The 10,704-nt window shown below is 34.8% G+C and overlaps 1 protein-coding gene across 1 annotated transcript; it reads right to left on the reverse strand.

Annotated features, from left to right (window-relative positions):
• Positions 1–5,845: 5,845 nt before the first annotated feature.
• Positions 5,846–9,589, reverse strand: LOC100369932 (coiled-coil domain-containing protein 160 homolog). Its single transcript, XM_002737692.4, has 2 exons — positions 9,495–9,589; positions 5,846–8,285 (listed from the first exon to the last, which is right to left on the reverse strand). The coding sequence occupies exon 2, from the start codon at positions 8,274–8,276 to the stop codon at positions 7,401–7,403; it is 876 nt and encodes a 291-aa protein (XP_002737738.2). The 5' UTR covers positions 8,277–8,285; positions 9,495–9,589; the 3' UTR covers positions 5,846–7,400.
• Between the last annotated feature and the right edge of the window lie 1,115 nt (positions 9,590–10,704).

Consider the following 10,704-nt stretch of genomic DNA (forward strand, 5'->3'; position numbering starts at 1 on the left):
GATGCTTATTGTACAAGCAACAAAGGATACATCTGTGAATACAGTAAGTGTGGCCATTATTATTTATATGTAACATGCACACACATATGAGCGATAATAACAGGTCTTGTTATCAGCATATTATATTTCAATGAATAATTATGTTTTCGAAATATAAAAAAAAATTATAATATTATTGCTCTTCGTTCATAATGTAAAATATCTTGGGTCGTTTACAAATCATTTGATATAAACTCGCTTAGTAATTGAATACATTCTGTTTTTGTTACAGACGCCTTGTGTGAATAACATAGTGCTTGTATAGTTTCGATCAATGCATGGACGAAATGTATAGTTCGAATATTAAATATACGGAAACTCTTATCATACTTATTGGATATCTGACATATGCATGAATTGCTTGACTTCATATTAGTGTTCGTAACATAGTAATAACGATGTTTTAATTTATTCTTCCTATTCACGATATATGTAATAAATATCTTCTCATCAGTATTTATTGTGTTTATTTATAATTGATTGTCATTCCTGAAAATTAACATAGTGATTTGTTGTCAAACCTTCTAGATTTTTGTCGTCGACTTCGGTTTTTTTCTACGAATTGTATTTGTCTGCAATTTCCAACGGACGCACACACGATGACTCGTAACGGAATAATGTTTTCTGAGTTCAAGTAACAACCATTATTATTTATCCGTCGTGGTGTTATCTCTAGAAGTTACAGCGTACCATAATTATATGTCACCGTATCAATATCTTCATTCTACCTGAATAGGAAATGCGAATACCAAATATGAAAATATTACGCACTTTTTCCATGATATCAGACGTTTTCAAAAAAGAAGTTCACAGAGAAAAATATTCAATAGTTGTCACAATTTTTCTCAGCAGTTCTAGGCTTTTCACGTCAGGTGGTTGGAATGGGGAGATGTATTCTAATATGCTAATTACGATTACTCCTGCATTCAGGGGCAGTACGCCGTCAATCTCCGCTATCTGTTGGTCTTTTTCAGCATACTTTATAGTATTCACAAAATAAACTTATATCACGTGATTTGTGGTCACGGTGTTGACACTCTTTACCTCTTCACTGCTTGAACTAAGTTTTCTTTCTCAACAACACAACTAAAATTTCCAGGCCCAACTGATTTAAAGTTCGGGGCATTATGGCCAGTACCTTATGGCTTGTTTTTCATTACTACTGTGACGCCACCGATTGGCTACTTGCGTTGTCAACTACTTGGCCAATGTATAACTAGAGTTATGCTAGTTGATGTCTTTAATCATGTCCTAATATTCATGCTACTTATTTCGACAAATCTAATACCTTGTAAGTGATATATATGTTCACGACCATCCTCTCTCTTCAAATTAAAATGACTTGTGACAGTTTCCAGACTGTCTTAAAAAGGACCGAGTCCTCCCATTCTATAAAAAAAAGGTCGTACAACTAATCTGGGGAACTTTCGACCAATCTCTATCTTACCAATCATTAGTAAAATGATAGACAAAATGTAAATAAATGCCTGATGAATTACTTACAAAAATATAATATACTGTACAAACACCAATATGGCTTTCGAGAAAAATATAGCTGCATACTTTCACTCATTAGCTTAATTCAATATTTGCTATTTGAAATGGATGAGGGTAATGCCACAGTTGGAATGTTTATAGATTTTTCGCAAGCATTCGGTACAGTGAACCACAGTATCTTAATTGCAAAACTTGAACATTATGGTATATGGGGGTTTGGCTTGTCCTGGTTTAAAAGTTATCTGACAGCAAGAAATCAGTATGTTTGTATTTATACCACTAAATCCCAAACATTGCCAATTACATGTGAAGTACCCCAAGGTTCCATTCTAGGGCCCATACTATTTTTGTTATTTATAAATAACATCCCACAATCCACTGACCATTTTAACTTCCTTTTAACTTATATGCTGACGACTCCAAGGTTTTCCACACAGTTCAAAACAAATCTAACCAAATCAACACAAACGCTCTGAATTGTGAATTTCAAAAGGTGGTATTGTGGTGTGATGCAAACTAACTTACTATTAATTCCGATAAAATAAATTACAGATCTATTGCCAATACACATAATAAAATCAAAACTGAGAGTAAATTCAATCTTAAAGGTGATCAATTAAGTGAAACCTGTAGTATTAATTAAATTGGAATTACATCTTACATGGAAAAATCATATATCACTAGTAAAGATAGGTAGTATCATTGTCACCTGCAAAACATTGTACTATACAAAAACGCATTGTTCGCATTATCGCCTTTAAAAATTACAATACACCCTCAGCACCTTTGTTTAAACAATTAGGCATTTTAGATATGTATAAACAACATTCTCTACAAATTGGAACCTTAGTGCATGGTGCAATTTATGATAGATTACCACCATTTTTCCACTACTACTTCCCGCAGATTGAACGTAAGTATAACACAAGACAAAACTACATATGTAATTTTTCCCTTCCCAAAGTTAAGAAAAGATGTAGTCAATTTTTTATAAAATATATTGTCCGAAAATATGGAATGAAATTCCGACTCATATTAGATCTATACAGTCGAGAAACATATTTAAAAAAAGAATACAAAAAATATCTTTTGCATACATATTTAACTCAGTGTTTTCTTGTACATAAAAATGTATATACATATTTATATTTTTTGGCTATTTCATTGTCAAGCCTTATTAATTATTATGCTTCTATATTTAAGAATGTGGAAACGGACCAAAAGATATGACGTATTCAGTACTTAGTGTGATTGGCTTTATGATTGAAGGTTACGCCCTAGAGTCTTTTTACTGTTTTGTAATTGGTTAGAGTTTTGAAAATGAATAAAGAGAGTTTGAATTGGTCTTGGGGAGCACAGCACGACAGACGCAGTAGAGAGAGTGCAGTCGAGAGTCCAGTCCAGGGGCGAGCCTTGAGGCAGTCCAGTCTTGGGCGAGTCTTGGTTCAGCCTTGTGAGAGTCTTGGGGACTTTTCCCCAGGGCGCTGTGTCTTATAGAGTGCTCGATTGACCGACTAAGACGAGAGCTGAAACGTATTTCGTTGTGTGTGCCTTATTTGACTGTAAAGTATAAGTGACTTTCCCGATCCCGTACCTCAAGGGGACGAGATAGAGAGACGAGACGAGTTTCCCCCTGGCCAGTGTGGAGACCCCGTGGAAAAGAAGATTTCCCCCTGATAAATGTCTAGAAATTACATCGGTCATATGCCATTGATATGTCACTATCTTATATATCGCTGCCATAATAAATCATGCTCATTTCAGTTGATTACTGTGAATTTGTGTTCCATCACCGATATGATATTGTTAGTCTTCGTCTGTTTAACTCCATGTTATGTTTATGTTGTGTACCATCCTGATTATTTTTGCGATTCCTTGTTGATTAACTGTGTCCTGAGATAAATTAACATGTAATGGTTCGATCTCATATCCTGACATGGTGTTAAACACTAGTACACTTATCTCCCTGATACCAATCTATTTCCATTTCAATTCTATGCACCACATTAGTTCTTGCATATCACCATGGTATCAAGTGTGAACCATTCTTAAATCAACGCAGTGACCAGTGAGGCCATAAATGACACACACCTTTATGCATTTAGGACGCGAATTCAGTTTTATTACAGACTCCCGGAGAACAAACATTCGTGATGTAATTCACTGTGGCGAGGGAATAGTCAAGGATAAATAAACGGGGACGGTCGATTCGTACCAAATCACATTCATCCCAAGTCGATTCGTCCCACAAGTCGACATTTTATTTCCCGTCTTTGCTAGTTTTCGGGCCTCTTGAGGTATTATAAATCACTTTCACACGTCTCAAATCACTTTCGTCCCAAGACGATTCGTCCCACAAGTGGAATTTTATTTCCCGTCGCTGCTAGTTTTTGGGCCCATGGGGTATTATAAATTTATGCTTATGAAAATTGTTGTATGTTTTACCTATCTATGTAATTCTTTTGTTGAAAACATGTTTAGGAAGAAAAAAATTGGATACTCTATTACGGTACATACATAAATGTAAAGTTACACCAGAAATAAATGCATTTCGAAAATTGCATAGTGTCACCGTTTGTATTATTTGATTATAGATTCCTGAGAAACAAATATTAGTGCTGTCATTCACCCTGGTGGGGGACAGGTGACAAAGGTCAAAAACAAATTAGAGGGACTCCAAAAATGTTTTTAATCAATTTAAGGTATACCCAGAATTTATTCATTTTGCAATAAACTGTACTCCAAGGCAATATAAGGTTATTGACCTAAAAAAAGTTGGGGGTCACCATCCTTTTTTTCAAGGAATTGATGCTTGTATTTTAGTGGAAAGCCGCCATTTTCAAGTAATATCAGGATACATTTCTCAAAAAGCTTAACCTTAACACGCAAAATAATGCTATTTCACTGTACCATGGGACATTAGCTTCGTGATTGTACATAATAAACTAATGAACATTGTCATGCGATTTAAGACCAATTTTGTCAAAAATCATGACCTTAATGCACGTGAATTTCACAACGAACGTTTCAACTGGTTATCTCTGGTGTGACTGCGGACTCTACAACGCAATTTATGGCACGCGACAAAAAACGCAATTTAATGCACGCCATTGTTTAAAGGAATGGAAATGACTCGCTTTTGAGGGTGTCAAAATAAGCGAGGGCGAACACCGTTTTTATGCTATGAAAAAGTGAAAGCTTGAACAACGGGAATTTGTTTTATTTTTTCAAGTGTTGGCCATATTATTATTAATTATTTGGCATAGTTTTTTTAACGTGTTAGAACTGTTTTAGATTACTTGTATTCAGGTTTGTTGTATTTACGCAAGCTGGAACCAGAGCACCCGTTCGATTATAAAGCCATTTTCATTTGAAGTCGACTGGACCTTTTCTCACACCACGTGGGTGAAAAACAAAGACCAAACAAGCCATGCATGGCACAGTCCCCGTTAGTTCTCAAATTTAAGATATATAGTTTTGTTTATAGTAATACAGCTCGGATATAACCATGTCAGGAATATGATTATGATGATTGTTTAACATTAAAATGATTGTCATTTGTATCTGATCGTCAAACAAGTACTTGTCCATATTGGTAGATATTGCTCTGGAACAGCATTAATTGAATCCGATCTGAAAAATAAAATGATGTGCATCAGGAACCCGTAATGTGTTAATGTAATGTCTAATGTTTGATCGAAATCCATCCAGAAATGCTTGATATTTGATGATTTTTTAGCACAAAAATGGCCACTATCCGGCCATTTTGAATAGGATCGTCAAACCAATATATCTGTATATCTATGACATCATGTATAATGAATATTAAAAATTTTAACATAATCAGTCAAAGCAAGTCAGAGATATGGGTCTAGAAGTCCATTCATTAAAATAAAATGGCCGCAAGTCGGCCATTTTGAATCTTATCTGAAAAACAAAATAATGTGCATCAAGGTCCTATAATGTCCAGCGTATATACCAAGTTTGAACAAAATCCATCTGTAAACAGCCGAGAAATGCTTGATTTTGATGATTTTTTAGCACAAAAATGGCCGCCATTCTGCCATCTTGAATCAGATCGTGAAACAAATTGATGTGCATATGTATAATATCATGTGAGATGTATGTGTGAAGTTTGATCATGATTCGTCCAGGCATTTCTAAGACACAGGTCCGGACGTATGCATGGAAGCACAAGGGTCAAAACATAAGTCCTCGTGTTCGGACTGCGTCTGTATGGGGACTAAAAAAGTAGACCTCTTCAGAAGCACAATACTATTTTCATTTCCAATGAAAGTACCAGCATACCTTATTTTTGTTTTTTTAAGTTTATTAAAAAATCTTATTGCCTATAAGAAAGAATATCTGGATATGACAATGAAAAATGCAGCTCTAAATTAAAAGAACATGTCAGTATCTTGATCTTTGGATGTTTACATAAAGGTAGAAGCCTACTCATAATTTTTGAGATGTTGGTCATTAAACGCATGACAGTGTTTATTGGTATATTATGTAAAATCATGGAGCTATTATCCCATGACACCATGAAACAGCATTCTTCTGTGTGTTACAGTAACATATTCTTGGATACTTGTCCTAAAAAAATTTCAAAAATCACTATTTTTAGAACAATTCCATAGAGCACAATCTTAAAGAAAAATGTTAAACCTGGATTTTTGAAATAATTTAGAACAATCATTAATATACGATTTTTTCAGTCTGTGTCACAAGGCTACAATTTGAGATATGGCATATCTCTGCCATAGGAACCTGTGGTAAAAGCATTATAATACTGTCAAACTATAATATACACTAAATTACAACCATCATTTTCTCGAAAAATTGAATTATAATTATAGTCCGAATCAATTTCTCAAATCAAATCTTGCTCTAAAAAATGTTTTTTTATGGACTTTCATAGTAGACAACTTTACTGTGCTAAGAAGAAACCACAAAGATTGGGTCAAACATGGAGCTTGTAGGAACACAATAGTGCTGCTTTTTTAGCTATCTGGTATTGGATGTGGGTCACTGGCTTTTGATCAATATGGCACACCTTCCTTAATTTCAGAAGAAAAATGTATAAAAACAATGACCACAAAATGTGAAAGGTCAACACTCTCACATATGGACTGCATTCATGCATAGCCTACCACATAATCAAGAGGCTTGTCCACTTTTTCATTGAACAAAATGTCATGAAATTATAGGATCACCGTACTCAGTTGGGAGGTAATGTACAAAAAAGAATGAATAGCATGTTTAGCCTACATTTTATCATAGACAAGGATATATTTCAAATCCAAAAAATTTGTCTGATTAACAGGGCAAAAAAACAAAACTTGGCATTATTTTTTTGTGGGATTTTATTGACGAAATATGTTTGCATTGTAGTTATGGAAACTGTTGCTAACTGATATTTTATGTGTGTTATAACAACAGACTGACAATAAACAAAAAAGGTCCACATGCTGTAGACAATTGCTAAAGTGATGAATTACAAGACAGTTTTTGAGACTAACTATTGTTACTGTTCTATTCGCAACCATAAAACAATCTGAGAAATTCAGGTAAAAAGTAAACTTGGATTGATATCAGTTCTTCCTGTTTGAATTTCTGCATTTCAATATATAACATGTTAGTATCAGGTATAGTGTGAACAAATTACATAAATTTTCTTTTGAATAATTAAAAAAAAATTTGAAAATTTTGAAAATAATGATATCTCAAAAGATATTTCTCCTATCTATGATTTTATTACAGAATTGAATTGTACATAACAATGCCTTTCATTTGATATATATATCTTAAAAAGTTATTTTTCAGATTGGCTACATGTTATTTTATGATGAATTATTTTACCACTAAAATGGTGTGGTGTCAAGCACTCGTAATTCATCTTTCTTACTGGAATGTTGTACTGAAAGGCTTGCAAAGTGATTTCTAAGATGATCCAGACCTTTATTGTCAATCGTATGAGATAATCTCTCCTTCTCCAATTCAAGGGTTAAATTATTGATCTCTTCATAGAGTCGATTAATTTCCGCTTGATATTCTAATCTAATACCGTCCTCTCTAACAATACGCTGTAGTTCATAGTTCTTCCCCTTTTCTTCAAGCTCAATTTGTGCATCTTGTCTGTTCATTTTTTCCTCAGTTAACACTTTTCTCATCTCTTTAATTTTTTTCCTCATCTTCAATCTCTCTTGTTTTAACTCAGCAATTTCGCCTCTTAGCATCTTGACTTCCCCAACTTTAGTTGTCACCTCACGCTGCAGTTGTTTTTGATGTATGGCAAGTCTTTTGCACTCTTGTTCACTTGCATGTAGTTTTTTACTTGTTGACTCAATGATATGGGCTTGTTTCTTGCATTTTGAATCCAGTTCTTTTACTTGTTTGCTGGCAACACTCCACTTACCAGCTAGTTTAAAATTATCACATTTTGCACTTTTAAAAGCTTCTCGCAAGGTTTCAAGCTCTTTATGTGACCACAAACATGACTTTTCCAATTCCACAAGCTTAGAATCTTCCTTTTCAAAGTACTCAGCAAGAGTGTCTCCTGCTTGAACAGCTTTTTGTTGCAAGTCATTTTCCTCTTTAGCAATCTCTTGTCTCACTTTCTCATACAGGGCTTTGACTTTACTTGTGGGAGGTGATTGTTTCTCATACTTTGCATGGATCTCTTCTGTTGAGTATGTATAATATGGAGGGAATACATCCTCAACCCAATGCTTATCCATCTTAAGTATCTGAAACAGGACAAAAATAATATGAGGGGTGAGGGGGCCTTAAGAAACTCTTTTCACCCACTGGCCGACTTCAACTGCTGGCTGAGTTCGGTCGTCACATAACAACCGCGATACTCGGGGGGATTGAAAAGTGTTACACATGTGAATATACAGGAAAGAAATTTGTATCTCTTGATTTCAATACAATGAAAATATTTAGGTAGGTGGGGGTCAAAACAAGGGTTTAAACACTTGGCCAGAGGGGTGGACAAATTCTTGCTATGTAACTATTGCAACCATATCGTACATAACCACAGGGAGCCCAGGAACTATAATCAACTGTAATACGCAGTCCTCTATGAGGGGGGGGGGGGGGGTATCGGCTGGTATCTAGTGTAAGAAATAGACAAGGGATGAAGGCTCCAGCCAGCTCACATTTTTTAAACTCGAAAAAACAGACGAAAAGAATGAAAAATAAAATATAAAAAAAATACCAGGTTGAAGAATATTAGTTGCTTCTTCAAATTTCGCCAAAGCCCTACCTACATTTTACCGATATCTGCAGAATAAATCAAGAAAACTACACAAATTTACTCCATTTAGGATTTCCTAACGGTTTGCCCGAACGCATGGCACAGTTGGAGGCGTGGCCTGTTCAGCATTTGTCAACAACCAATCACAAGATGGTTACGAACCACATCGAGGTCACGACTCGGTTAGCCTTGCTCAACTGGTTCGTAACCAGTCTTGTGATTGGTTGTTGACAAATGCTGAACAGGCCACGCCTCCATCGGTGTCGTGCGGTCGGACTAACCGTTAGGAATTCCTAAATGGAGCCAATTTGTGTAGTTTTCTTGATTTTTTCTGCAGATATGGGTAAAATGTAGGTAAGGCTTTGGCGAAATTCGAAGGAGCAACTAATATTCTTCAACCTGGTATTTTTTTTAGATTTTATTTTTCATTTTTTTCGTCTATTTTTTCGAGTTTAAAAAATGTGAGCTGACTGGAGCCTTCATCCCTTGTCTATTTCTTACACTAGATACTAGCCGATACCCCCCCCCCCCCCCGCTCATAGGGAGTGCGTACAGTTGATCATAGTTCCTGGGCTCCCTGTGACATAACTTTGTTCCGAAACGGCCTTTTTGTAAACAAACCACAACTATGCAGCAATCGAAGTGAACGTGAATATGACACCGGCGAACTCAGATGAACTTGACTTAATTGCCCTACCTGTAATAAGTTTCAAGGGTCAAGTTGTTTGGCCAACTGAGGACAGAAGACTAAACGACAACTTCTACGTCAGGAATTTAATTTCGCCGCCATTTTGAAGTCAGTTCACACGAATTCTCGCGGGAGCTCATCAAGTTGGATTATACCATTATAACCAAAGGTAGTTCAGATCACGATCAAATATTTTTATATGAGAACGGGGTGATCAGTTATTACTACACTATTTTGTAATTATGCGTCTATGCGAATATAAATATTATTACATTTTTTGCAATTATTTACCTATTTTAACATTATCAGTTTATTGCGTAATTGCTTATTTCACCTTTATTTATATCTATTAATATCTCAATAAATGTATTTTGATTTTTACTTGTATTATTTTGACATCATTACTTATCAGGCCTTTATTTAGACATTTTTATTACACTATTTTATCATTATTTGTTTATTTTGTCTTTATTCAGACACTATTTTTACATTGTTTGGTCTTTATTTGCTTAGTTTTTATTTCAACATGTTTTCGGTTTCAGAAAATGATTTGTAGATCCAAACCTTTAATGCATGTATTTTAAAGCATAATTTAATAAATTTTCAACATACATCGTGTGGTATCGAATAATCTTGCACACACACGCAAATTAAAACTGCATCATCAGATAATTTTTCCTGGAACGAGAAACAACTTTTTTGTTATGGCCTATTATCTCAGTGTTGTGTATAATAAATATGCAACCAAAAAAAGAGAAAGATTATTCTCTTTTGTAACTGAAAAAACTGGTTTGGCAATGTGAACAAATAGGTTGGATGAATCAACAATTTCACTAATATGTGTTTTACAGTATATAAAGCATAAAATTACATTGTTACAAAAATATAGGATAGTAAAAAACTGACAAAATCTACATACCGGTATATACAATAATCCATCCACACTATTAATTCCACCTGGCATATTTTGCATTACCACAAACAGTCTCAGACTAGAATATTCAATTTTAATAAATAGGATGTTATCATCCAATGCGAGTCTATAGATGAAATTGATGAGACAACTAAGACCTGGGACGTGTTTTTCATTAGGGAAGCAGTGCCAATTTCTTGGCAAATAAATTGAGTACGCTTTTGGGAAAAAAAAAATGATATTTTTTGTTCATGAACTAAGCAAGATAACTTATCCCCTCTTGTCACCCCCCCCCAAATGAGTTGA

This window comes from Saccoglossus kowalevskii, chromosome 1, assembly GCF_978046115.1.
Source record: "Saccoglossus kowalevskii chromosome 1, keSacKowa6.1, whole genome shotgun sequence".
Lineage (NCBI taxonomy): Eukaryota > Metazoa > Hemichordata > Enteropneusta > Harrimaniidae > Saccoglossus > Saccoglossus kowalevskii.

Bases quoted from the DNA above. Each gene is read 5' to 3' on its own strand.
- LOC100369932 (XM_002737692.4), bottom strand. From the start codon at position 8,276: ATGGATAAGCATTGGGTTGAGGATGTATTCCCTCCATATTATACATAC.